At 49.1% G+C, this 27,616-nt stretch overlaps 1 protein-coding gene across 1 annotated transcript; it reads left to right on the plus strand.

Annotated features, from left to right (window-relative positions):
• The first annotated feature begins 390 nt into the window (after positions 1 to 390).
• Positions 391 to 10,053, plus strand: DLX4 (distal-less homeobox 4). Its single transcript, XM_065422709.1, has 3 exons — positions 391 to 733; positions 6,282 to 6,475; positions 9,802 to 10,053. Exons 1-3 carry the CDS (start codon positions 391 to 393, stop codon positions 10,051 to 10,053), a joined length of 789 nt encoding a protein of 262 aa, XP_065278781.1.
• Positions 10,054 to 27,616: the final 17,563 nt, after the last annotated feature.

The following is a 27,616-nucleotide window of genomic DNA, read 5'->3' on the forward strand; positions in this document are numbered from 1 at the left end:
CCGCGTCCCATGGCCTGGCTTGCGGGAAGGCAGCTGCCATTAGCCGGCCTGCTTGTTAATTACCGTGATGAGGGGCTGCCCTCAGGGCTCCGTGACGTCGCTAGCCGCCTGGGCCAATCGGGGAGGCCCGGGGCGGGGCACGGAGGGAGCAGGGGGAACCCCCGGTGCGAGCTCCAGGCAGGAGGTTGGGCTGCGGAGCCTGGATGTGGCTGGGGGGGCGGGGGGTCTGCGCGGAGCGGTTCCCTGCAGCCTGGGCCGGGGCACCAGCACCAGCAGCGGGGCTCTGCCCTGCCCCAGCCATGGCTCGCAGCAGCAGCAGCCGCCGCCGCCCGTCCGGTTGCTAGCCCCGTGCCGGTCGGGTTGCACGCCCGGGCCTGGGCTCTGCGCTCCATGATGACTATGAGCTCCCTGGCCGAGAGCCTGCTGGGGCCGGACCCCTCCAAATCCGCTTTCCTGGAGTTCGGGCACAACCACCCACCCTCGCCCCAGCCGCCGCCGCCTTCCCCCAGCCTGGCTCATGGCCACTACCCCCTCCACGGCTTGCACGGCTCCGGCCACGACGGGGGCCCCTTTGCACCCTACGGACGGTCCGTGGCTTACTCGTACCCCGGCTCGGCTGGCGGCACCCACCACCCGCACCATCTCCACGGCAGCCCGTACCTGTCCTACCAGCAACACGGCGCCCAGCAGCCGGCCAGCGCCCTGGGGCACCGGGGCAGACTAGAGGAGACAGGTAAGGGGGTGTCTGTCTACTCTGTGCCTGTATGTTAGGCATTCTCTAGTCCAGCCCAGTCCCTGTGGGGGGGTCCTGCTAGCCTCCAGCGCCTATCCACTAGCCACCTCTGCGTGCCCCCTAGATCCGCTGTCCGCCCCCAGGCCCGGGCCCCGGTTCTCTCTGGCTCTGTCTATAATCCAGCCCTTTGCAGGAAGAGTTCTTTCCCCACTACTACAAACAAACCAAAAGTATCTGGCAATTCCTCCGACCCAAGCATCAGACCGAGAGACGAATCTCTGCTCAGAGTTTGGAGTTGAAAGGAGACTTCTCGTGGCGCAAGAGACTTCTGACCTCCCTCTTGGCTTGAATCAGAGCACCTAGATTAGTTCTCTCTTTAACTAGGGGTTTGCTCCAGACCTGCTATAGCTTCCTTTGGCGATTTTTAAAGCCTCCCCCCCTCACCGTTAAGGGAACATTTTTAAGGGAACAAAATAATAATTTTGACAAAACCGAGATGCTACCTCTCCCTCCCCCCCCGCCCCACCAAAGAAACAAACAAAAGAATTACAAACTCAGTGGAAATCCTTTAATAGGAAACTGTCTTGTTTTGTTTCTTCATTTATGAAAAACATTATGGTTTTTTTACTTGGTACATTTGCAATGCAAACAAGAATGTTTAGGACAACTGTATGATTCCCCCCCCCCTCCCCCGAATGCACTTAAAAATGTGTGTCTCTGCAGCAAAGGAACGCTGCTTTGGATTGCAGGGGCTTGGCATATCTCCTGAGATTCTGGGTTGACGCGGATTGTGTATTTTTTTTGTTTGTTTACTTTGGGACATGCTAACATTTTCTTAAAAAAATAAGCGCTGGCTAAAATATCCGAAAAACTCTCTTAGCTGTTAGATTGGAAACATATGCAACTTTAACAGAAAACATCTCGTATTTGTTTCTGCATTTTATTCTAGATCTGCCATGGAAGTGATTTTTTTTTTTTTTTGAAAAATAATATCCCTCACTTTTAGCAAGGAAGAAGTCATCTCCGTTTTTCTACGCTCCAGGGGTAAAATTCTGGCCCCATTGAAGTCAATGGATGTCATTGATTTTAATGGGGCCGGGATTTCACTCCAGAACTTTACACCCCCCCAGAATAACCTGTCATTTACCCTGGTGTATCTGTCAGATTCATCTACAATGGCCCAGAACTGGAGGCTGACGTACAGTAAGAAGAAGAATGCAATTGTTTATATTGTAACAATTAGACTGCATGCCACCTTGTTAATATCTTTCATCGCCTGGCTGCAGAGCCGAGGCCTGCATCAGCCATAAAATAAATTTAGCAATGTTTAATTTTAATACAACTCTCGCTGGGTGTTTGGAAAAGGCATGCGCAACCAATCATTTTCCATTTCATGTATTTATATTATTTAATTCCAATATCCTTTAATTGGCACCTGTCAAGATTCCAGGGGAGATACACACCGTGTTAATGGCATATCAACCACATTAGGAAACTTGCCATAAAGAATCCACTTAAGCAGTCCATTGTTCTTTGGTCACATCGCTTTTAAAACCTAATATGTTTATACAGTCTGGTTGGAGCTATTTCATGCTGGCAGCGAAGTTCTGGGAACTTCGGGGAAGTCGTTTTAAAAACTAATTACCTATTTATTACACGAGGGTAAATGCCAAAATATTTAATCACGGGTAATAGGCTAGAAGCAAAGGACTTAATAGAGATGCCACATAGAGCAAAGAGCTGGCAATGGTATATTCCTAATTTTTTTTAAAAAGTCCTACTTGTAAAAATAAAACAAAAGATTTGGGAGCGACTATCGGAACGGATTGTTTTGTAACGGAAAAATGTGGACAATTACTTTAACGAGTTTTCCTACCCTTTTAAGAACCTCTGTAACAAAAAGTTAGTCATTAAAATGATCCGTGCACCAGAAAAAAACCAACCACAACCAGGAAAAACATTCTCAAATGAACGGGCTTTCGCGTGCCTTGCAAAAGGGTGCATATCACAGTTAAAACTGCGCCAGTCCCAGGCCGGCCCCTGCATTCATTCAGGTTCAACTGCAAAATGTTGCAGGATACCTAAGTGTCTGCAGCTCGTAGAGACAGAGGAGGCCAAATTCTGCTCCCCCTTACTGGAGTGACTCCGGATTTACACCAATTTCACTGAGCGAAGAGTTTGGGCCAATGTGTAATGTGTTAACAATACATTCAGAACTGAGCTTTTTGCTGTTACTCGCTACTTAGAGCCAACCAGAACAGCAGAGGAGAATCTCCCTGTGGAACAGAACCACGGAGGTTTTTAATTATGAACAGGGTTAGTTATTAATTAGTAGTAGTAGTCGTCGTGTTGTCCCGAGGTGGATTAAAATTAAAGATCTCGTCTCTTGGAGCGTTCAGATTTATAACTAAAGTGACTCTGACCCTTTCTACCTTCTTCGAAAGCTCCCAGAAACCAAGGACCGAGGCGTGGGTTTGCAGTGGACAACAGAAGCAAATTTAGATGAATCAAATGCCCATAAATTTCGGGGAGACGGATAAGATGCTAACTTTGAATCACAAAAACTTTTCCCGTCCGCTTTCTAACTGTGACCCGGGGTTGGTGGCTTGTGGGCTGCTGACTGATGAGATATTTCATTATTCTCTCTGCAAAGGAGGGAACCTCGATTTGCCAGTGTTATGTTAAGTATCAGAGGGGCAGCCCTGTTAGTCTGTATCCACAAAAATAAGGAGCAGTCTGGTGGCACCTTAAAGACTAACAGATTTGGGCATAAGCTTTTGTGGGTAAAAAAAACCCACTTCTTCAAATGCATATTATTTCTGATGCACCTAACAAGGGAAATCCCAGGCTCCATGCTATTCAAATTCGGCGTCTACTTGGATTCACATTTCCTCGGAAGCTCACGGGTTTCCATTTGAGTTCCTTTTCAGTGTTCTGGTTTCCCAGAATACTAGTTCGATACTCAGAACTGGTCACGGGTCGTTAATATGTTAGGAACGTGTGTGTATATAGACACCCGCCCAGTTGATGTATTTAACGAGGAATTATTAAACTGACACCTATTAAAAATATTGAATCTATTTTAAAAGGTTAGGCTTCATATCGTGGGGAAACAAGAATCTGAACTTTAAATTCAGATCCATTGGTCCAAAGAGAGTCAGAACACAAATCGATTGGCTAAACATCTTCTGATCTAAATTATTCTAGTGCAAATCCGGATTCACTCCATTGCAGCCTGGGTGACTCCACCTGAATTACTCTGGGTTTAGATCAATATCATTTAGACCCAGAATCTGGCACTGTCACAATAGCACGATTTTAAAGTCCTGCTCGCTTTTGATTTCTACCCTGCGAGCGATTTATTCACTGAAAGAAAGAAAGAAACTAGTAAAGAAATGTCCAAGCAACTCATTGACAAATCGGCTTTAAAATTAATTCTGCAGCACGTTAACAAAACCACTGGATAAAGGGAAAATGGGCTAACAGGAATTGTGGAATGGGCTAAAAGGAATTTGCTAATTAGCGTTGAGATTTCATGTTAGATTTTACGGCAAGCTCTTTTGTTTTGAAATTAAATTATTCCTTAAGGGTTTTTTTTTTTTTAAATTATACTTTACTCTTCTATTGACTCAATGCGCCTTCTCACTTTCTATTTGCATGTACAGATCTCATAAAGATCTCGTCGATTGAAAAAAAAAATTGGCAGCACAATTAATTACAGTATGTCGCAGCGTTTCGAAGCTGACCGGAGAATGAGAAGTGAATAACTAGCTCATTATTTTATAACAAAGTTATACCCTGCTTTGATGTTCCCCTCATAAATTTAACCGAGCAAACTGCCCTGCCCTGAATTCTTTCTATTCAAACTTCCCAGTGCCTTGAATTTTGCGTGTATAAAGGCCGCCTTTACATTTTGCAAGTTATATAATCTAACAATACCGCGCAGTTAAAAGACCGACGTGACGTTTGCAAGTATAAACTGCCCAACCCGAGAGGTGAAGCCGAATTAACAAAAGGAAGCGACAACTATCCATGGGGACCACTCCTGGGACAGATCTTTAGCTGATGTGAATTGTCAGACCTCATTAGAGAGTTATCACGAGGATCTGCCCGGTTAATATAGTGAAGCAGGGGCTTAAATCTTTGCAGGATCGGGGCTTCACTTTCGAAGACTCTAAACCGGAAAGAAACCTCAGCTGAAGCGCGATATTGATTTGGGATATTTTCCGCCACAGCCCCACCTGCTCAAAGGGGAATTGGGCGGGAGAAAAAATAAAGACCTCTGCAAATGAAAAGTACAGAGTGACCTCTCTCGTCTGTGCAGAACGGATACTGCCTTCATAGTAGAAATCATAACCAACAGACTATGATAGCGGGAGGTGCTTCTACTCTCGGCAGAAATAATAAATGTCTCCGCATCATTACTGCTAATTAACGGAATGTCACGCGGAGGAGGGTCTGCTCCGTTGCAGGAAAAAAATAGGTTTATGAATAGGATATATGGCTAACAAGTGGCTCAGATTTACCCTATAATACTTGATATAACATGACCCCTATTTAAAGGATCTATTTTATAGCTATTGGGAGGTGGGGGTGTTTTGACGGTCCTATCTGGGTTTTTTTCCCCCCGTTTCCCTGCCCTGGCCGATCGATCTGGATTTTTAAATACAAATTGTTGTGAGAATTTAACCAGTATTTTACATCCCCCCCCCCTTGACCAGTCTTTGACTGACGGATCTTCCTTTAGAACTTGTTCGGAGCCTGCGGATAGGCTCTACCCCGCCCCAGCCAGGGTCTCCAGGGGGAAGGGGTCGGTTAATACCATCCAAAGAGAAAGACTTTGTCTAATGCAATAAGGGTGACATCTCAATGCTTCCCCGAGCTTAAACTCTCAGGGCTGGAAAACAATAAAGACCAACAAGAAGACCCGCCGCTTCCTTTAGGCCGGATTCTGCTGCACCCGGCTGTCAAGCCGGAATAAGGGGCGATTCTGACCCGGGTTAAAAGATTTGGCCTTGTTCTCTGATGTGTAACAAATAGGCCACAGGGCTCCTAGGGGCTTTCCTCGAGCCAGATCCTGCTCTCAGTGACACCCCGACAACTGCAGAGTCGATACAGATTTTTGCCTTTTTGCCCTTCCCCCGCTCCTTCTTCCCAGGGCTAGGAAAAACAAACACATACACACACACTCTCTTTTCATTGTTGTAAGGTCATTGTGCAGTGTTTATAAGGGGGATTAGGGGACCCGATCCTGGGCCCAGAGCGTCTTTTGGCGTCAACGAAGTGTGTGGGAATCAACCTCTGGCATGTAAACAGGGTCCCGTCCCATATGGGGGTGGTTCTTCCCCAGGGTGCTTCCCTCCCTTCGTTCTTCCCTGTGGACGGGGCGGGGGGGTTGGATCTCCGGGATCCCCTTATCCCCCCTTTCTCGCCTCTCTGCGCCAGCCTCCCCCAGCCCCATTCCAGCTCCCCTCCCCCCAGCCCCGAGGGGGCCCCGCCGCTCTCTCTTTATGGAGGCTTTTCAGCCACCTGTGATTTTTTTTTACAGAGCACGAGAAAACCACCGTGATCGAGAACGGGGAGATCCGCATCAACGGCAAAGGGAAGAAAATCCGCAAGCCCCGCACCATCTACTCCAGCCTGCAGCTCCAGGCGCTCAACCAGCGCTTCCAGCAGACCCAGTACCTCGCCCTCCCGGAAAGAGCGGAACTGGCGGCGCAGCTGGGACTGACCCAGACGCAGGTACAGGCTGGGGCGAGCCAGAGGGAGTCGGCTGAGATCCAATCCAACCCCCACTGAGCCCCCGGCAACAGCTGGACGTTTGCCACAGGGCCAGATTCTGCTCTACACCGGAGCGAATCCAGATCGACTCTGAATTTGCAGGGGTGTGACTGGAAGCAGGATCCGGTCCTGTCTCTCTAACGTATCACAAAATAGTACGCAGAGTTGCGTTTGCTTTCATTAAGCCACATCTTGCTCTCAGTTACAGCCATGAAAATTCAGAGCGAATCCGGATTTAACCCTGTGTAGAGCAGAATCTGGCTCCATCTCTCCAATGCATAAGAAATAACAACACACGCAGTTCCTTTCGTTCGCTTTCATTGGGCCACATCCTGCCTCCGTTCCATCCCTGTAAATCAACAGTGAATTCGGATTCATACTTGTTTAGACCAGAATCCGGCCCTGCCTTCTCTCACACATCTATGTAAATAGATAATTCCGGTATACACAGCTCTACCTGCTTTAGCTAGGCCAAATTCTGCTCTATACAGGAGTAAATCTGTATCGACTCTGCAGTTGTCGGGGTGTCACTGAGAGCAGGATCTGGCTCGAGGAAAGCCCTAGGCGCCCTGTGGTCTATTTATCAGAGGGGTAGCCGTGTTAGTCTGAATCTGTAAAAAGCAACAGAGGGTCCTGTGGCACCTTTAAGACTAACAGAAGTATTGGGAGCATAAGCTTTCCTGGGTAAGAACCTCACTTCTTCAGATGCAAGAAGTGAGGTTCTTACCCAGGAAAGTTTATGCTCCCAATACTTCTGTTAGTCTTAAAGGTGCCACAGGACCCTCTGTTGTGGTCTATCAGAGAACAAGGCCAAATCTGTTACACCGGTCAGAATCGCCCCTTATTCCGGATTGACAGCTGTGTACAGCAGAATCTGGCTCTTGTTGGTCTTTATTGTTTTACAGCTACTGAAAGGAGGAAGAAAAGTTTAAACCTGACCCATGAAAATGTGCTTGGCGAGAACTGATATTTTTCTGTCGGCATTATCTGGGCTTGGGCCCCGGGGGTGGCTCTGTATTTCCTCCAGCCCCGACACGAATGGGAATGCATCTGCCTGTCTCTCTCAGTGGGGCTGCACCCTGTGGCACATGCCCACCGATATCCGGATGGACTGAGCTCAGTCCTGCCCCGCTCTCCCTCTGGCTTCCCGGGGGTAACTCTGGGCTGGATTTGGTCTCTTTTGGTGTGTGTGTTGATTTGTCCCTAACTCCGGAGCCTTCCCCCCGGCCCCCTTCTGCCGCATGTGGTTCCCATTCGCCCTTTTTCTCTGTCTTCAAAGCCCTGAGGAATTGCTCCCGAGCTGAGAGGCATTTCCTTGAATTGTTCTGTTATTTCTCAGCGAGGATGATCCATGGGGGATGTTTGTCTATTTGAAGTGACAAACTCTTCTGCAGGGTGGGCGGGGGAAGATACTGCCTGCGAGGGAGAAACAACCCCCTTTGGAGTGTCTGCTCAGCTGTGTCCCCAAGGACACCCAGAGCTCGGCTGGTTTCGTTTCACATTCATTTACGTGGGGAAGAAACAAATCAGACAACCGTGAAGCCTCGCTCGGGAAGCCCAATGGTCCCCGGCACACGTAAACAAAAACAAAGAAGAGAGACTGGATTTGACCGAATTCTGGCTCTCAGCGGCGTGAATTCGGACTCACTCCTTTGCAGCGGAGTGACTCCGGATTGACAGGAATGGAATTTGAGAGCAGAATCTTGGCCGCCTGGCTTAAAAATAGTTTAGACGGAAACCCCGGAGAAATGAGCAAGTAGGGGCTAGGGGGAGACAATCGGACGATTGGATAAGTCTTGTCCCCATCTTTGGGCCCGATCCTCAGCTGGTCCATGGTTCTGCACAGATGGATGGGAACGTGGGGCAGCGCCTTGCGGGAGCAAAGAGAGACGGGTGACTGGCTTTGAAGAGATAGATGCAGACAGGCAGGCGCGAGGGATCAGTCCACAGCCACAGGCAACGGGATTCAATAATACTAATAATAAAAAAAAAAAAAAAAAAAGGAGGCAAGTGGCGACCTGCAAAGCCGCGCCGTGTAAAAGGAGTCAGTCATCTGTGCGCTGAGCGGCGTTACGAAATGGGGCTGCCCCCCCCCCCCTTAGCAAGCTCCCTCTGTCCTCTGCTACCCACCCCTGTGTCTGCCCTAGGCGCACTCCTCTCACAGTCAAAGCAGAAGGCAGAGACACCGCCTAACATGCTCCTGCCGCGTAGAGTCACCTGTTCATGACGATGGGCCCGATCCTGCTCCTATTTCACTCCGAGGCCAGCACTCCCCCCATGGGCTTCCGGGCCAGCTGGAGCAGAGCCAGCTCACCCCCCGGCAAAGGGTGCGTTAGCTTCTTCCCCCAAGTCGGGCGGGTCTTATGGCTGGTGGACCGCCTGGGGGCTTGGGAGTACCCCGAGGTGGGTCGGTCGGTCACTCAGCTCCGATTCACGGAGGAAAGAACCCGAGTTCGGAGAGCAGCGTCCGAGGCAGACTCCACGCCCAGCTCCTGCTTTGTACGCCAGAAATCTCACAACCAGGGCGCGCCATGGGGCCCGATCCTTACCCTTCGCAATTAGCCTCCGCCCCAGGCACGGCAATCAGCTAATACAGCCCCCCACCCCCCAGTCTTGATTTCTCTCTAGCTACTGGGAACCTGCGCTTTAAAATAAACCAGCAAACTCCCTGGAGCGCGCAGGTACCCTCCGTTTCGAAGCGGAAATCGATTAAAAATCGATAGCGGGGGTGATCTTTCCTCTTCAGACCAGAGTCTGCCCCCGGTTCCCCCCCCCCCCCCCTCCAGAGTCCCCCATGGGGCCCAGCTGACGATCAGAATGTTGAAACTTTGGGGCCTGGGCGCGTTCCACGTGAACACAATGGTGCCCGGGCGCTGGAGGGAGGTCAAAGGGGCTGGGGGGTGGGGGGGGGGGGCATGCCCCACAGTGCATTCAGCAGCACGCCTGCAAGCAGAGGCAGGTTGGTAAATGGGCTGCCAACCCATCTCCCCACCCGTAGCTAGGCCCCAGGTCAGGCAATCCAGGGCTTTGGGGCTCGCTTGTAAAACCAGATTGGGGGGGGGGGGGTATTTCTTTTGGCCTTGCAATGTATGTATATTTCTCTCTGGTATTTGGGGGGTGGGGAGAGACAAGCCGGAGAGATATTGGCAGGGAATCCACACACCCCAGCCCCCCTCCCATTCCAGCTGCTAATTGAGTATACAACACCCCTCCCCCACAATACCCTACCCTGCCGCCCCCCGCCCCCACCTTTGTAGTTCGGTGACTCTTTCCTCTCCTTGTCGTAGGTTAAGATCTGGTTTCAGAACAAACGCTCCAAGTACAAGAAGATCATGAAGCAGGGCTCCAGTGTTCAGGAAGGGGAGCACCTCCACAACTCTGCATCCTTGTCCCCCTGCTCACCCAACATACCCCCTCTCTGGGACGTTTCCATGGCTGGCAAAGGAGCCCCGATCCCTCCCAACAGCTACATCAACAGCTTTGGACCTTGGTATCAACCACACCAGCAAGACGCCATGCCGAGACCACATATGATGTGACAGTGGGTGCTGCCTTGATCTCTCCTCCCTACCCACCCCCAGAAAAAGGAACGCAAGCCCTCAGCTCCTTGAGGAATTTATGAAACCATCAAGTCTCCGGGAGTTCCGCCGGCCACATGGGAAAATTTTCTAGGCCTTTTCCTGGCAACATGGAACCTCTGTGAGGAGTTGATTCTGACATTTGCATAGAGCAGAGGAGAGCAAAGGAAATGATGTTATCCCTGCCAGGAAGAGAGAAAACCTACAAAGAAATTGTTCATGAGTCTGGGGACATGTTCAGAGACTGGCTTTTTTCCCCTCCTGTGCTCCTCAGAAATGTAAAGACGGAGGAGATGGTCCTCAATGGGCGTTAATTGGTGGCAAGTCAATGGAACGAAGACAATTTACATCATCTGACAATCTACCCCCCTCCCCCCCCCCCCAAAATCTCTCCCTCTCTTGGAGAAAGACTTTATCGACTGTCCAATTTTACCCTCCGCCCTTTTTTGTGCTGTAGGTAGCTCATTTTATACACATCGACAGATTTCTATTTGGAAAAATATATATATGTGTATATAAATATCTATATAAACTCTTCCATACTGCAAAGCAAATGCTCACTCCACATTTGAGTGTCCTGCTGTTAATATTTTTCAAGTGCTTTATTACCAGGATTATGTTTACAGACAGTGATTTAGAAGAGTTTGAGGAATGTAATTTCCCTCCAGGCCTTTTATAAAGCATTAATTTTTTTTTCTTCTCTCATTGAAAGGCAGAAAGAGAACTTGTTCGTATTCAGTTTCAGACACCAAACAGTGGTGATTTCTTCCTGGAAGAATTTGTGATTCTATTTGACACACATTCTCCACATTCATGTAATCTTTAATCCCCTCCTGTCCCGCCACGTGAAGCCATATTTTCTCCCCTCCTGGTCTGCAAAGATTTATTTATAAATAACATTTTGTTATGGTGTTGTTTCTCTTTATAAACAGGATGTAAAACTGTAGAGTAAATGCTTTTCCTCCGATTTTTTGTGTCCCCCTCCAAAACATATTTTATAATAGCCATTTCTAATGCCATTTTTCAACTCTGGTCTAACGAGGGGGGGAAAATCGGTTTTCCTCTTGTCCCTGTAGGAAAATGTTGAGTAGAAATGTTTTCTTTAACAAAAATTCTTTACAAAAGACATTGGCAACCCTGTGTGTGCGGTGCTTAACGTTGAGAATGTGCTGCAAAGAACAATGGATTGGATTTTTGTTCTGCTCCCTTGGAACAAGGGCCTACATGCTGAAAACGTTTGCGCGGGTGCTTAACTTTACTACTGGTTGTCAAATTTAGGCAGGAAGGGGCCGAGAAATTAGGGCGCACTGAGGCCCATGCTGAAGAACCGGGGGCGCAGATTTAGCGTTTTATTTCCCTTGGGGGGCCGATCCAAAGCTTTTTGAGTGACCTGGGACAGGGTTTGAACTTCCGAAGCAAACAATGAAAGAAAATTGCATTTGCGTTTTATGCCATTAGAAAAACGGCTGTTGGAGGATTTGTATTGTTATTATTTAGCTCGCTAGCTGTAGCCGAGGCGTACAAGGCAAAGTAAAACCTGTATCCAAGGGAAGCTTTCTCCTCCTTCTACCCATCAAACAGGCAACACAAATTCCAGGCCCTGATCTTGCTCCCAGGCTAGTCAATGGCAAAAACTCCCTTTGGTGTCAAGGTTACAGGAGCGGGGATTACGTTTTAAAAATTGATCTCCTGTTAAGAGAAGTGGATCCCTTTAAAAAGCAACCCCTCTCCCCCCCCACACACACAAAAATCCTCTCTTGCTGGCTTTCCAATACCAAGAAAATGTCTGGGTTGCCAACATAACAAAAGCGCGCTGCATCTGGTGCCGTCAGGACCAGTCTTGCGTAGTGGATGTGAAATGCTACCAGATCCTAAGTACTTTGCACTGGTGGGCGTGAGGCGGAGGGCGCTGGAGATTCCGGCTTCAGGGTCCAATATATTGAAGGCCCCATTTTCAGAGGGGCTCGTAGCCTTCCGCTAGGCACCCGCAAGCATTAGCTCAATCATAAGGCTGGCTCGGAGGAAGAAATATCTGACATGATTTCAGAGATAGGAAAATCATAATTACATTTATTAATAATACTAATCATACCTACCTCTAGCGGCTTTTAAGAACTCCAGGAGCCGGATCCTGCCGCGTTATTAGGCGGGACCAGATTTTGCTCTGAGGTGCAGTGGCTCCGGATTTACCGCGGTGGCACTTGGAGCAGATGCGGGAAGCGCAGGCACGAACCTTCCGCTGGGAGAGGAGCCGGGGGAGGGGGGTTGTCTCCGCGCCGAGGGTCCTGCCGTGGAAAGGGGAGTGGTGGCGGCTGAAGCTGTCGGTGCGACCCCCGCATCCCGTTGGAGGGAATCTCCCAGTAGAATAAGTGAGCCGGGGTGGAGGTGGGGGGAAGGGCGCGATTTTGCCAGCTGTCCTTTAAGGGGGAGGCTGACCGAGGTCTCTGCTCCCTTCCTCATTCAGGGGTCGCTGTAAACACCTCCAAATTATCGCTGGGGTGTAATTAGCGCCCATTAAATCTCGCCCTGGTCATTAGGAACCCCCCCTCCCTCTTTGTTATAGTCTCCGGGAATAAAAAGAACCTTTATCCACCCGGCTCGGTTTAGATTTCTCTTTCATTCCCCTTGGCCTCTGCAATTATCGAGTAGGTCACATTAACAAGGGCTCCAAGTATTTATATTAAAGAAGGAGAAGCAGCTCATAGACACACCCAAAAACACTATCGATTTTATATATAGCTTGAAGGCATTATTTGTACTTTAGATAGATAGATAGATAGATAGATAGATAGATAGATAGAGCGGGTGTATGGGGATGGATATATAGATAGATAGTGGGGTGTGTATGGGGATAGATAGATCGATCGATAGATAGATGTAAAACGACGCAGACAGATGCCAGGGGAGGGTGAGCTTCGGGTACCCCTCTTTTTTAGTTTCACATGCTCAAGAAAAACTTCCTTGTTTTAAAACAGCCCAGACCACCGAACTGTTGTCAGCACCCCGTGCTGTACAACCGTTGGAGACAAGCTGCGAAACAAAAACACAGGTTAGACATGGGGATGTCTTTACCTGTGTTGCTGAGAACTTCTTAGGTAAAAGGTATCAGAGGGGTAGCCGTGTTAGTCTGAATCTGTAAAAAGCAACAGAGGGTCCTGTGGCACCTTTAAGACTAACAGAAGTATTGGGAGCATAAGCTTTTCGTGGGTAAGAACCTCACTTCTTCAGATGCAAGTCCCAATACTTCTGTTAGTCTTAAAGGTGCCACAGGACCCTCTGTTGCTTTTTAGGTAAAAGGAGAACCCGGTAAAAGGCCGGGGCCCCGATTCTCCTTGGTTCTGCACCTTGCGGGGTCACGGATACAGTTTAAGGCCAGAGGACCTCCTGCACATGTACACCGGCTCAAAACCGATGTAAAATGCGACCCACACCCATTTGGTAGCTTTTAAACCACGCTGCACGGGGTGTAAATAGAATCCGCCCCTTGTAGAACCGTTCTATTGTGTATTATTCGGTGCTGTACCAACCCACACAGATTTTCATTCCTCACAGCGCGAACAGACTAGTCAATTTCAAGTGACTGGGGAGTCATTGCTGGTCAATTTCACATTGTTGTTCCCGGGCGCGGCGTTTGGGATGCAAAGAGTGCAGGTGCGAGCTGGTTTTAACGTTGATGTCACTGACCTTTTTAATGGACATATTTTTTTTATTCTAAAGTTTGCAAAATGCCTGGCCCTCTCTTCCCCCCCCCCTACATTTTGAGGGCAAGGTCTACTTAGAAGAGCCCCTCTTAAATCAAAGGAAGGAATTTGATTGTCAACTGAATTCTACCTTCTGTCAATGCCCGGTAGTTTAGACAACTTTAATGCCCGGATTGGTTCCAGGGGGGGGTAGCGGAGACAGGCTATCGCTGGAATGTCTGTGGGGTCTGGGAGGGAAGAATCTGAAAGACACTCCAAACCCTCGGGGGGAAAAATGAAACATTGCCCTAGTAAAAGCAGCCCTCCTCCCCCAGGTACGACCCCCGTGGCGCTGATTTATTTGTTCATGTGCTGGGGAAGCTACACAAGGATCCTGGAAGCCTCCGGCGTCTGGTTTGTCCTCATATTTGACTGCAAATGATCATGCAAAAATATAAGAGGGGATGCATGAATTGGTCGGGATGCTAAGCGGGTAGATCAAGGATTAGCTGCGCGGGGGAAGGATTTCGCTGGTTCTTACACCCCCCCAAAATAAACCCCAATAAGTTTTCTAAGCTCGCGCCCAGCGCAGCGTCCGCTACAATGAAGACGCGCACAGGTGTAATATTCGAAGCTGGCTTTCTCGGGTGCCCGTGTTCGGGTCCCGGGCCGCTCTTCAGTGGGGTGCTTTGCAAAGCCTGCCCTGCACCCGTGGGGAAAGGCTGGCTGGCTGGATGAAATGCGTGTTGAACGACAAGAGCAATGCTCTATTCCCCAGACCCTGTAGAGACAGGGGCAAATATAGAATATCAGGGTTGGAAGGGACCTCAGGAGGTCATCTAGTCCAACCCCCTGCTCAAAGCAGGACCAATCCCCAGACAGATTTTTGCCCCAGATCCCTAAATGGCCCCCTCAAGGATTGAACTCACAACGCGATCCAGCATATAGATATATTTTATTAACAGCCAAAAATCTATCTATCTATCCCAACCCAGCGTCCTTTAGCAAACGCCTTGACAAGCCCACCTGTGTGGCGTTTCCAATTAGCAAGCCTCGTGTACTTACAGTAAATTCCCCTTTCCTCACATGTCAATGCCTTTGCTTGATAACATCATTTACTCTTGAAAAAAAAAACCGCTGGTAAAGATAGAGCTGTGCACACAAGGAGATACAATCTCGGCTCGGAATGTCTCCTGAGCGGAGATTAATTGGACATCCGAGCGCGAGTCAGTTCATTAAAACAACAGAGCAGGTTGTAAAGTTAAATATCAAGTCGATTGGAACCTCTCGGTTCGGGCTGGGTTTTTTTTCATGTGGCTAAGTGGTTTTGTTAGGACAAGTTGATGGGTTTTTATGATTTGATTCAAGAGATCTTGCCCGCGTTCGCTTAATGGGAAAGCCGAGAGATTAGACATATTGTTTGTTTAAAGCAGTGTCTGCTTCTGTAGAAACGTTGATCCTTATCCCCTCGCCCCAGAAAAATCGGTTTCTGAAGCCACGTTCTCTCTTTCGCATTAGGAGGGGCGAGGACGTGAAAACACGTTTGTTTGGTCGCATGTTGTTTAAGAAGTAGCAAAATCCAGACACGACTTCCTCCCGATCCAACGATCGGCTGCAGGGAGAGGGAAATACACCGCGGCGCATTCGCACCCTTGCGTAACTAAAAGCAGCAAAATACATCGCGGCGCTTTCGCACCCTTGCATAACTAAAGCGCAGCAAAACCAGCGCGTTACCAGGACCCAACAACGTGAACACCCAGATTTTATTTGTAGTTTTGTTTTTTGGTTCAGGAGAAACGTGGGGAGAAGGGGTCTAAATCTCCCAACCCCCTTAACATCTGCACAAACAAACCTCGCGGCTGTTTTAAGATACTCCACTGTTCATATGAAATGGAGGCGCAATTATAGTAATTTTGGACAGAGGCTGCTAAATTAAGGCTCTCCCCCCGCTTTCAATTGGGGTAATTGCGAGCAATTTGCAGCCGTTGAAAATGTCTCGGTTAATAAGCGAAGAAAAAATGGGGCGGGGGGGGGGGTTAAAGAGGAGGGAGACGGAGGAGGGGAAAATCCAATTGAGGGGCAGATGCTTCCACTGGGGAATTGGGGCTGTAACCCGCCAAGCCATTTCGGTAAATGACTCGCAGGTGGTAGGATAGTCAGCCAGTGGGAAAAGCCAACGGCGGGGCTCAGAGATCGCGGAAATTAGATGAGGGGGGAAACATAAAAATACAACCCCCCGGGGGGCTCTGCCCTGCTCACAAGGCAGGGGAGAAACGGCAGGTCACCCCAGAGCTCCCAGCCAGACGCCCGCAGAAGAGGTAGATTGTCTAAAGCGCTCAACCCCCCCTTGGGACTAGCAACCCGCGCAGTTCTTTGGCAAACCCGGCTTCCTTTAGGTGCCTCCGTGTGAACTGAGCTCTCGTACAAATCGAATCCCAAGGCCGGGTGCCGAGGATTTGAAAATCCGGCCCCTTTTAAGCCGGGAGCAGCTCAACAAATGCAAAGCGTTGAGAAGCTTTATTTTATTTTATTTTTTTTGCACGGAAAAGGGCGCTTTAAAATCCCGTGGGTGTTTGTCCCGATTTTGCCGTGATGTCAAATAGCTTCTCCGCGCCTCTTTCTTGTGACCTGCTCCGCATGAAAGAGGCGAAGCGAGGTACTAGAAGGGGTGTCTCTAAATAGACATTGCTTCGGAATCTTTCATTTCAAAAACAAATCGTAAGCCCCCACTTTTAAAGTCAGGGGGTTAGTGCGGAACAAAGAGGATGCGGCGTAAAAGAAATACTTCTTGACGCGGGTGGCTGCAAATAACAGAGCTCTTGAGTTTGCTGTGTCGCGAGTTAAGGGACCCGTTTAAAATACTGGCCGCCGAATCAAAATTATGAGAGGAGCATTTGGGTGAGCAAGAGGGATCGAACTTACAGCGCAGAGCTAAAGCGGGTTCCTCCTGCCCCCCCCCAAAACCCCCTCCTGGCTATGTTATCCACGCTGCCGTAACCTCCCCCCGACTCTGGAGTTCAAACGAGGCGAACTTAAAACCGGCTTTTCTTTTGAAGATGACTTGGGATTCTTTAAATATTACAGCGGCTTGGCTCGGATCACCGCATCCGAGACGGCAGCTTGCGTGTGTAAACGCGAATCGCTCCCGTTCCAACCAGACAGCACAGACCTCGCCCCGTCCCCCTGGCCTGTGGCGATGTCCTGCGCCAGAGGGACCTTCCCCAGAGCGCCTCTTAACAGCGTGGAAATCTAGCAACGCGTCGCTTTCGGTCGGCGCTCTGCTATCAAGCGGGCAAAGTTTAACCCTCAAACTCCCGGCCCTTGTGCAAAGCGGTTTCCCGTTTGGTTGCGGGGGGGGGGGGGGGGGGGGGAGTGTCGAGCCCAGCTCCGCCAGTGTCGAGCCCAGCCCGTGGCTAACAGCCCGACCCCTTCGAGGAAGCAGCTCGCCTGTGAACATCCACGCTCGCACCAAACGGGGCCAAGGTTCCCCTTTCCCCGCCCCCGGGCTGGCCGATCCCCTCCTGACATCTTGCAAGAGATGGTTTAAAACCCAACGCAGGGCAAATAATCAGTTTTAAAAAATGGTCTCCGGTCCTCCGAGGTATTTAGGTGCCCACCTGCCTTTGAATTAGGCGCCTACAGACCTTTTGAGGATTAGTATCTACTAAACAGCAGGGGGTAGCCGTGTTAGTCTGTAGCCACAAAAACAACAAGGAGTCCGGTGGCACCTTAAAGACTAACCGATTTATTTGGGCATAAGCTTTCGTGGGTAAAAAACCTCACTTCTTCGTGCATCTGAAGAAGTGAGGTTTTTTTACCCACGAAGGTTCATGCCCAAATAAATCGGTTAGTCTTTAAGGTGCCACCGGACTTCTCGTTGTTTTTATCTTTCACATACACACACCCCGAAACGAAACGAAACGCCTGGCTTTTTAGAGCGTCTCCTTCTGTCCGGCGATGGAAGGGTTAACCGGCCGGGAAGGCTGCCCTGCCCAGCTAGGAAAGGGTTAAGGGAGGGGCTCTGCCTTCACTTACCTCCGGCAGCTTGGAGGCGTTGGGAGAGAGAGCGAGAGCGGGGGGAGGGGAACCTGCTTGATCTGGCGTCGTGTTTAGGTAGGGCCGCAGAAAAACAGAAGCGTGGCTGCGGGGCCGGCGGGTCTAGCGCCGATCTCCTACGAGGCAGCCCTAGCTCCGTGCGGCGGCCCGGGTTCACACGCGGCTTTGGGCTAGAGAACTAGATTCTCCTGGTAAACGGCGCGTAGTTTCGCAGCGCGGAGAAAGAGGCTAATGCTAATAGCAGCCCAATGTGGGCAGGCGACGTCCCTGTCTCCTAACGGCGTAATTACTTGGAAGGGGGGGAGATTCTGATGAGTGGGAAAGGCGGCGGGGGGGCTCTGTTGCCCGTGTATTGAGGCAGCGCTTGCTGGCGGGGAGTGCATTTTTAAATCGTGGGATCAGTTCCAAGCTGGGGTGTTTGTTCTAAGGAGCCCCCCCCAATCTCTGAGTACGAATCCCTCCCTCCCCCCATGTCTCAGCCTCTTCTCAGCAGAGGGGTGGGTGGGTGGCTGGAAATCCGACCCAGAGGCAAGAGATCCCTGCACTGGTCCCTTCCTCTCCTTTGTTCGGGTATTAAGCGACATCTCAAGGGCTGGTGAAGGTGACACCGGGCAAAGCAGGGAGCGGGAGCTCCCTGCAAACCGCCCCCAGCGTTAAGTTTCCTAGCGTCTGCCAAGCTTCAGGCAGGTGCTGAATTCCACCTGGGGGCGACTGATCCGGCTGACGTTTAAAAACGTGTCCGTTCTCACGTGCTAGGTAAGAAACTTGCCTCGTTTTCCTAGTCTGGACGGGCCGGTTGGAAAACAAACAAAAAAACAAAAGAAAAACACGTGCCCCTAGTTAAACGGGTAGATCAGCCTTTGCCAGATCAGGGACTCCCTGAGAAAATCCAAATGTATCTTTTGGAATCATTCTCCAGTGGTTTTTCCTTATTTCCCCTTGGAAATGCCCAGAGCTTTGATCTCTCAGAGGCTGGCCAATAGAGCTGCTAAGAATAAAATAAACGGTTAAAACAAAGTCTATTTCAAATATTTCTTTGTAATCGGCAAAGACTATTTCAAGGTGAACAGTGCTCACTAGTTTGCCCTTAAGACCGGAGCCACTGGCTCTCTTTACAAACAGGCCCAGAGGGACAATTAACCTGGGTTCCTCCCCTCCCCCTTTGACTCAGCATGTTATTTGCTGACTATTTTTCTGAGAGGTTTAGAGGGGGGAGGGGAAATGTCTCAGTTAATTAATTTGATTCCCCCCCCCCCTCCTGCTTGCTGGAAATTAATTTTCTCCCTGAAAAGGGGTAGGGGGAATTGTTTACTGGGCCCCCATCCTGAGATTAATTGGAAGTAAATCTCCAGGGTTTCTTTTTAACATGGCAATTAAAAAGCCAACTTCAAGAACAAACTCAGGTTTTTACTGTGAGGAGAAAAGTGAAACCCTACATTTTCCTTCCCTCGGATTCCCCCCCTCCCTTTTTAAACCTTTCAAACTACCCTGATCCCAGGACATGTTGATCTGCGAGTGGTTTTCTTGACCGGTCAGACAATCTCCTTATTTTGCCTTCTACATCCAGAAATCCTTGCAGTGGTCCCTGGCTCGCGTTCTTTGCCAGTCAGAGGCTACCCCTAAGTATAGCCAAACAACAATGTGGGAGCCTAAAACAGGGCTCAAATTTCTTTTTTCATGATCCCCCAAATTCTTTCACAGCCCCTTGTGCTCCTGTACGTTTCCCGTGAACCCTTCCCTAAGGCCTGGCCTATACCCAGTTTTTGTACTGGTATAACTATATCAATTAGGGGGGTGAGGTTTTTAAAATGAAAATAGCTGTACCCAAATAATCCCTATTGGGGATACACTTAACTCTGTATAAAGGTGCTTTAAGGCTTATTTACTTTTGAAAGTTAATTTGGATTAAGGGAAGGTGTGAATGTAAAGTGCAGGGCTGGTCCTGAAAAACTCCATGTGTAGATCCTCTTACTCAGGAAGAATACCTTGTTCCAGATTGTATTAAGGCCTGGTTTACTGGCGTTGCTGTATCAACCAGGGGTTTGAAAAAACCACCCCCCCTAGTGGCATAGTTATTCTGAAAGAAAACCCAGTGTCGACACAGCTATGTGGATGGAAGAGTGCTTCTGTCATTCAGGGAGGTGAAATCCTTACACCGACAAACACGTGTGTTGCTGCAGGCTGTGTCTATACTAGCAGGCTATGCCAGCATAGGCTCTGTAGGCCTGGTCTATACTTATACATTGGCTACGTTGGGGAGGACAGTGAAAAAATTCACACCCTGGGCAATGGAGTTAGATGGACCTAAACAGAAGAATTCTTCCATCATAAGAACCTAAGAACGGCTATACGGGGTCAGATCAAAGGTCCATCTAGCCCAGTATCCTGTCTTCCGACAGCGGCCAATGCCAGGTGCCCAGGGAATGAACAGACCAGGTAACCATCAAGTAATCATTGACCTAAGCACCACTTTTCAGAGCGGTGGATTAACTACCTTGATGGAAAAGCCCCGTCTGTCCATGTAGGAAGTGTCTATGCTACAGGCTACACTGTCACAGCTGAGCTGCTGTCGTGTAGACATAGCTAAACTGGAACAAGGCACTCTTCTGGAATAAGAGTGTCCACACATGAAGTCTTTCAGGAATAGCGCAGCACTGCAAATTAGGGCCAGATCCTGAAATCATAATTGATTTCAGGTGATCCCGGCAATTACAGACCGGTAAGTCTAACGTCGGTACCGGGCAAATTAGTTGAAACAATAGTAAAGAACAAAATTGTCAGACACATAGAAAAACATAAACTCTTGAGCAATAGTCAACATGGTTTCTGTAAAGGGAAATTGTGTCTTACTAATCTATTAGAGTTCTTTGAAGGGGTCAACAAACATGTGGACAAGGGGGATCCGGTGGACATAGTGTACTTAGATTTCCAGAAAGCCTTTGACAAGGTCCCTCACCAAAGGCTCTTACGTAAATTAAGCTGTCATGGGATAAAAGGGAAGGTCCTTTCATGGATTGAGAACTGGTTAAAGGACAGGGAACAAAGGGTAGGAATTAATGGTAAATTCTCAGAATGGAGAGGGGTAACTAGTGGTGTTCCCCAAGGGTCAGTCCTAGGACCTATCCTATTCAATTTATTCATAAATGATCTGGAGAAAGGGGTAAACAGTGAGGTGGCAAAGTTTGCAGATGATACTAAACTACTCAAGATAGTTAAGACCAAAGCAGATTGTGAAGAACTTCAAAAAGATCTCACAAAACTAAGTGATTGGGCAACAAAATGGCAAATGAAATTTAATGTGGATAAATGTAAAGTAATGCACATTGGAAAAAATAACCCCAACTATACATACAACATGATGGGGGCTAATTTAGCTACAACGAGTCAGGAAAAAGATCTTGGCGTCATCGTGGATAGTTCTCTAAAGATGTCCACGCAGTGTGCAGAGGCGGTCAAAAAAGCAAACAGGATGTTAGGAATCATTAAAAAGGGGATAGAGAATAAGACGGAGAATATATTATTGCCCTTATATAAATCCATGGTTCGCCCACATCTCGAATACTGTGTACAGATGTGGTCTCCTCACCTCAAAAAAGATATTCTAGCACTAGAAAAGGTTCAGAAAAGAGCAACTAAAATGATTAAGGGTTTAGAGAGGGTCCCATATGAGGAAAGATTAAAGAGGCTAGGACTCTTCAGTTTGGAAAAGAGAAGACTAAGGGGGGACATGACAGAGGTATATAAAATCATGAGTGATGTTGAGAAAGTGGATAAGGAAAAGTTATTTACTTATTCCCATAATACAAGAACTAGGGGTCACCAAAAGAAATTAATAGGCAGCAGGTTTAAAACAAATAAAAGGAAGTTCTTCTTCACGCAGCGCACAGTCAACTTGTGGAACTCCTTACCTGAGGAGGTTGTGAAGGCTAGGACTATAACAATGTTTAAAAGGGGACTGGATAAATTCATGGTGGCTAAGTCCATAAATGGCTATTAGCCAGGATGGGTAAGAATGGTGTCCCTAGCCTCTGTTCGTCAGAGGATGGAGATGGATGGCAGGAGAGAGATCACTTGATCATTGCCTGTTAGGTTCACTCCCTCTGGGGCACCTGGCATTGGCCACTGTCGGTAGACAGATACTGGGCTAGATGGACCTTTGGTCTGACCCAGTACGGCCTTTCTTATGTTCTTATGTTCTTATAATCCTCACGTGAGTAAAATTACTCGCTAGTCTAAAGGTCTGTAAAATCCGGGCCTCCGTTTCTGTGGGTCTTTCACCGGGCAACAGGGGAAAGACAAACGGGAGCTTTTAAACTAGGAAAATGTGGTTGTAAAACCATAAATACTGGCAGAGGCACTGGGGGGCAGCTGTCAAAACCTGAAACTACATTTAACTGAAGTTTAAAAACAAAAAGCAACCTCACTAAATTGTTGTTCTTAGAATGCTCCTAGTGTTAAGGGGATCCAGCAGTTTCCTAGGGGTGAAAAAAATAAGGATCTCCTCTTCTCAGGTTCACACCTTGCATTGTGTTTTCACAACCAGAACCCTTCTGCAATTTGGCATCAGATTTTTCTTCTTTCGATAGGAGATACAGATCCGGGTCTAGATGTGTGTTACTGACGCACGTTCTCTGGCACACAAAGATGGATCTAATCATGGAATTGAATATGATCTTATTTAAAGGATTTATTTATTTATTTCATTTATTTATTTTAAAGGATGATGTAGTGTTGTAAATGTACAGCACAAAATTTAGGCCCATGCCTTCAGTAGGACCAGTGGCAAATGTAAGCATGCACCTCAGCCTGAATCTTTGTGGGATCAAAGTCATGGAGGAAGACTCATTTCCTGCGCCCGCTAAAAGCCTGTCTGAGGAAGAAAGCCAAAATCTGCTGTCTTACACCTAGGTATATCCAGAATATTTCTACTAAGGGCAATGGCGTTACTGCAGATTTACAACGGTTTAAATGAGAATTTGTTCTCTAGCATAGAGCTTGGTAAGAATTTCTCTTCCTCCCTGTGCAGAGGGCTTTTGAGGTTGTAAGTGGGGCTTCCCATGATGCCAACTCTCCACATTATTTGGTGTTTGTCTTAAAGCCCCAGCTCCTGGAGTCCTGGGATTACATTGTTCATTTAAAAAATAAAGTCAGTTTCTCACCCTCATGGGTCCAGAGAAAAGTTTGAGAAGGTGATCTGAGTGCACCCTAAAGGATCAGAATCCAGAAGGCAAAGAAAAAGACCCTACAATGTATTTTTTAAAACCTCATTCTTTTAAAGATAATCTCATGGTTTTTTGGGTGGGGTGGGAGGAATGGGGTCATCATTTTTGAACACTTGGCAACCCTCACTTCAGTACTGCATAGACCTCACACTGCCTCTCTGCACATAGGAGAATTTTTCCTTCTTCGCTGTGAGGCTGCTAGTTTTCCTCCAGTTTCTGCTCTTCAGGAACATCATGACTGAAAGCAGAGAAAAGGGACATGGCCCAGGAACCATCTGTCTTGGCTTTAGTGATGGATCTGGTGCTAGGTGCCAGGGATCTGGTGCCAAGGCACTAGCTGCCCGGTTGAAGGTCCCATCTTGCAGCCCAGAGGAAGAAGTTATTTCTCCAAGGAGCTTGGATTCTGCACTGGTGGAAGTTCAAGGTAAGAAAACCTTGAATCTGGGATGGGGCAAGGCGGGTTGGCTATTGAATTATATTTATGCAAAACACTTCCTGTCTTCGTCTTCCTGTCTCTTCCTCTGTCTTTGCAGAGTTTGGCAAACGGCTTTTGTGCGCAGAAATCCTCAAGTAAATATCTGTTTAATAGAGACTGGACCAAACTGAAACACATTTGGATTCCAGTTTCAGGCACCCCAATGTTCAGGTCTGTCTAGATCCGGGATTCTGGTTTGGTCCAGATCTAGGATAAACATGAGTGGGTGTCTTATATTTATAAGAGATTCTAAAACCCTGTCTAGGGCCCTGATCCCAAACCCACTGAATGCAGTCTGAGGCTGCCCATTGAACTCAATGGGCTTGAGAATCAGGCCCCAGAGCCCATAACCTCTAAGGCAGGGCTTAATTTGTGCCAGAGTTTGCCAGGGCTGGGCCCTGGCACCTCTAGGCTTGGCAGTTCATAGCCCTGGCACTTCTGGGTTTGCTGCATCAGTTATGAATGTAAAAAAAAAAAAATTGCTTGAGTCCCGGCACCTTTTTCATTACAAATTAAGCCCTGCTCAGAGATGCCTAAATACCTTTGAGCATCTGGGCCAAAGTCCCTAAACTCACCTTGGAAAATAACCCCACGCAGCACCCCAGGAAGCTGTTTTGATTAGTGCTTTAATATATTTGCTTTCCACCCTCCCCCCGTACCCTTGGGTGTATGAATTTAGTACATGCAGAAGATGATGCCTGGATGCCTATACAGACCCACAGAACAGACCCAGCATGGTCAGTGATTGGGCCAACTTGTGCCAGCAAAATGCCGCTTCTCATGATTGGGGTGGACCATCTCAGAGTGTCCATCTCTATGGCCCAGTTAGCCGTTGAGCACCGTTGAGACTACCAGTAAGCAGTGCCATTGGTCAGCTGCGTTCGTATGAGTAGATGCCAACTGACGATTCGTATTACGGTAGCCCCCGAAGGCTGCAGTCAGGATTGGGGCCTCATTGTGGTAGGTGCTGTACAAAAGTACAGCCAGACACAGAAATATCATCCCCGCCCGCACGCCCCGCCTCACTGAGATGCTTCAACTCTGGTGCCGATAGAGCGTCAGTAGGGCTGTCTGGAAAACATTGCATTTTGTTTTGCAAAAGGCAGTGTTGAGGTTTTGATCTTTGTTTTTGTTCCTTCTTGGAACAGAATAGCCTAGTGGTTAGGGCACTTCTCTGGGCTGTGGAAGACCTAGGTTAAAGTCTCTGGTTTGCCTCATTTGGAGGAGGGACTTCCAGATCCCAGGTAAGCATCCTAACCCCCAAGTTATGCTGTGGGTGGCTCTTGTATCCAGGGTTGGGGGCCCAAGGCACCACCATTCTAATAAGTAGAGTCTCTTGATGAAGCATGCGATTATCTATACTCTGCAGAAAGCAGGAAATCTTTCCCTAAAGGGGCTGGGGCATCCCTTCTAAAGGGTAATGGCTGATGCTTCTCTCTAGGAGTCGTTTATTATGGGACAAAGCACTGGGGAACATAGTGCGTAGGGAACAATCTGCACTGGGCAGGGGTGGTGGGAGAATGGGGGGCGGGAGGGGAGAGCCAAGGTTCTTTGGAGCAAGGCACTGTCCCCAGGCATGGAGTGCCCGCTCATGCAGCTTTTCTTTGTAGTGTTTCTGGAGAATCCGCCCTCCCACATGGGTTTTGGGCCCTTTCAAGAATGTACCCAGGAGCTCATCTCTCCTAGCTTCCACCTCCCTCCAGCGTCATTGCATCATGCTCGGGGAATAGTCTGAGTTTAGGAAACTGCTTACTGGGCTCTGACTTCTCACGTCTAGAGAGAGACCCTGATTTGTGCTCCCAGCGGAGGATTTGGGGTTTAAAAGTGGAAGCAGACGAAGGATGCCTTGATAGACCATCCCCCCCGCCGTGCTCAATAAGGAAAGGATCTATTAGAATCCCGGGAACAGGCAGGCATAGAGCATGGTTAATTTCCTGGCACTGTTCCTTTTTTCTGGGTCTCCTAGTGCGCTCACAGTGTTAGCGTTCCCTTGCAAACATTATTGAGTTCATCTTCCACACCCCTGGAAGGTAAGGAAGTCGTATCTCACACTGGAAGGACACAGAGGGTACACACGCTGCATGCCCAGCTTGCCTGGGCATGGACAGCAGTGTAGACGGCGCTGCCCGTCTTAGGTGGGTAGAATAGAATAGGGTGCCCTGAACCCCAAGTGTGTGGACCCTACATGGGCTCTCTATGGGCCCAAGCGGTGCCTCCCACATCGACACCGTGTGGTGTCCTGCTGCCTCCCCGCTGCAGTGAAAGGCTCTGGCATGGGGGAGGCAGTCGGGAGAGATTCCAGCAGCAGGGAAATCGAGCTGCCGGGGGGTTTCTCTGCAGCATGTAGCTACACGTGGAGTGCCTGTTCGCTACACACCGCCGTGAGTGTAGGCTGACGGAGACTAAGGCCTGGCTCCTCCAAGGTACTTAGGCACCTACCTACATGTATCAAATCTAAATTATTTCAGTGGGAGTTAGGTCTAGATCCTCCAAGGGATTTAGGTGCCTGAGTGATTCACCCTGTGTCTGTGTCTGTGGCATTGCAGGGACTTGAAATGAGGCCTCCCAGTTTAGCACCAGAACCACTGCCCCAGCCTCCCTCCCCGTTGCAGTCGGGATTCCAAACGTCACTTGCTGCTCACCTGGGTTGAACTTTCCCACCCCACCGAGGGGATTTAGACCCATCACTCCCGCGCACTGTAATGGGAACTGTCTGTCTCAATCCCCCTCCATGGCTTTGGGAAAGCTCTGCCTTCCAGCCACAGCTTCGCTTTAACTTGCTAAACCCATGAATCTTCCCCTTAGCGACTTGCCTACACATTGTTCCCATTTGTATGAAATGCTGTGGTTTGAGGCCTGTAACGTTGTCCCCGGCTCTGAACTCTGTAAGGCATTAAATGCTGCTTGTACACTCCAGACACGGCTGGCTCTCCCCGCCGGCTGTGATGCTCCGCAGGTTCAGGGTCACTCCGGAGGGTTTGAGACGCTCCATTGCTTGTCAGTTTGGTTGAACCCTGATGCTCCTCGGCCTGGAGCTGCCTGGGGCACGTTACGGGATCCCTCCCAGGGGCCGGGCTATGGGTGCCTTGCAGAATCTTTGGTGTGACACAGATGAGTTTTCCCTGAAGGGGTGGGATCTATCTGCAGGGTTATCCTTTATCTTCTGAAAACCTATCCAGCCGTCCGGAGTATGTTCCAAGGGGTTCGGCCTTGATGCTCCCCTCCGACTGGAAAAACCGAGGGGAGGGGGCAAAACAAGTTGGGGGAAGGCTGAAGATCACCTTCTGGGGTTCTTGACTCATGTCTCCTCTCCCTTCTCCACCCACGGCAGAAGGGTCTGTGGCCACGGCCTGGAAAATCTGCAGAGCTCATGGAGTTACAGGTGTATTGGTTTGCAGCTTAATGGATCACAGGGCGCCCATCCATAATGCCTTCCCATCCAGCCCTCGCAGCATGCCTCCTCCGGGACTGGGGTGTCTGTCTCTGTCTGTCTCTCTCTGTGGCCAAGAAGTAGAGGGGATGCCTCGCCTTCGTCTCACTGCCAGGGGATCGCTGCGGTCCACGCAGAGCAGATAGGATCTTGGGGGCATTAGCTCATCTGCCAGAGGTGCAGAGAGCCGAACGGCCACGGCGTTCTGTTAGTTGCCTTGAAGAGATGCACCGGGGGGCTGACCCGAGCTGGGATCTGAATCGGGGGTGGGTGGGAGGCTGAGTGCTCTGGGATCGTTTAGGACACCTGTCTTCAGCCCGTTTGATCTTGCTGGGAGCATGTCTTTGTGGACGTTGGTTCCACATTCATCCCATTACCCTGAGCTGTCCCCACTCAGCCCTGCGCAATTCCTTTCACGCTGCACATCCCCCCGGGGTGGGGTAACTTCCATGCTACGAAGCTGTCCCTGGATCTCCAGCATGGCGAGCAGCTGGGTCCCCGACAGCCGTAGTAAACAGCTTGTTCGGCTGATTGAGACATTGCAATTAACTAGGAAAACACAGGGGAAGGGCAGGGGATGGGTAGCCCACACACATTGCCCCTGGCAGCATGACACAAGCAGCTGGCTTTGGCGTGATGCAATGGTGCAGGAAATGCACGG

This window comes from Emys orbicularis, chromosome 25, assembly GCF_028017835.1.
Source record: "Emys orbicularis isolate rEmyOrb1 chromosome 25, rEmyOrb1.hap1, whole genome shotgun sequence".
Lineage (NCBI taxonomy): Eukaryota > Metazoa > Chordata > Testudines > Emydidae > Emys > Emys orbicularis.

Excerpts from the sequence above, each read along its gene's own strand:
- DLX4 (XM_065422709.1), top strand. The coding sequence starts at position 391 with ATGATGACTATGAGCTCCCTGGCCGAGAGCCTGCTGGGGCCGGACCCC. Across the intron at positions 734-6,281 it reads GGGCAGACTAGAGGAGACAG|AGCACGAGAAAACCACCGTG; the intron begins GTAAGGGGGTGT and ends TTTTTTTTACAG. Across the intron at positions 6,476-9,801 it reads TGGGACTGACCCAGACGCAG|GTTAAGATCTGGTTTCAGAA; the intron begins GTACAGGCTGGG and ends TCCTTGTCGTAG.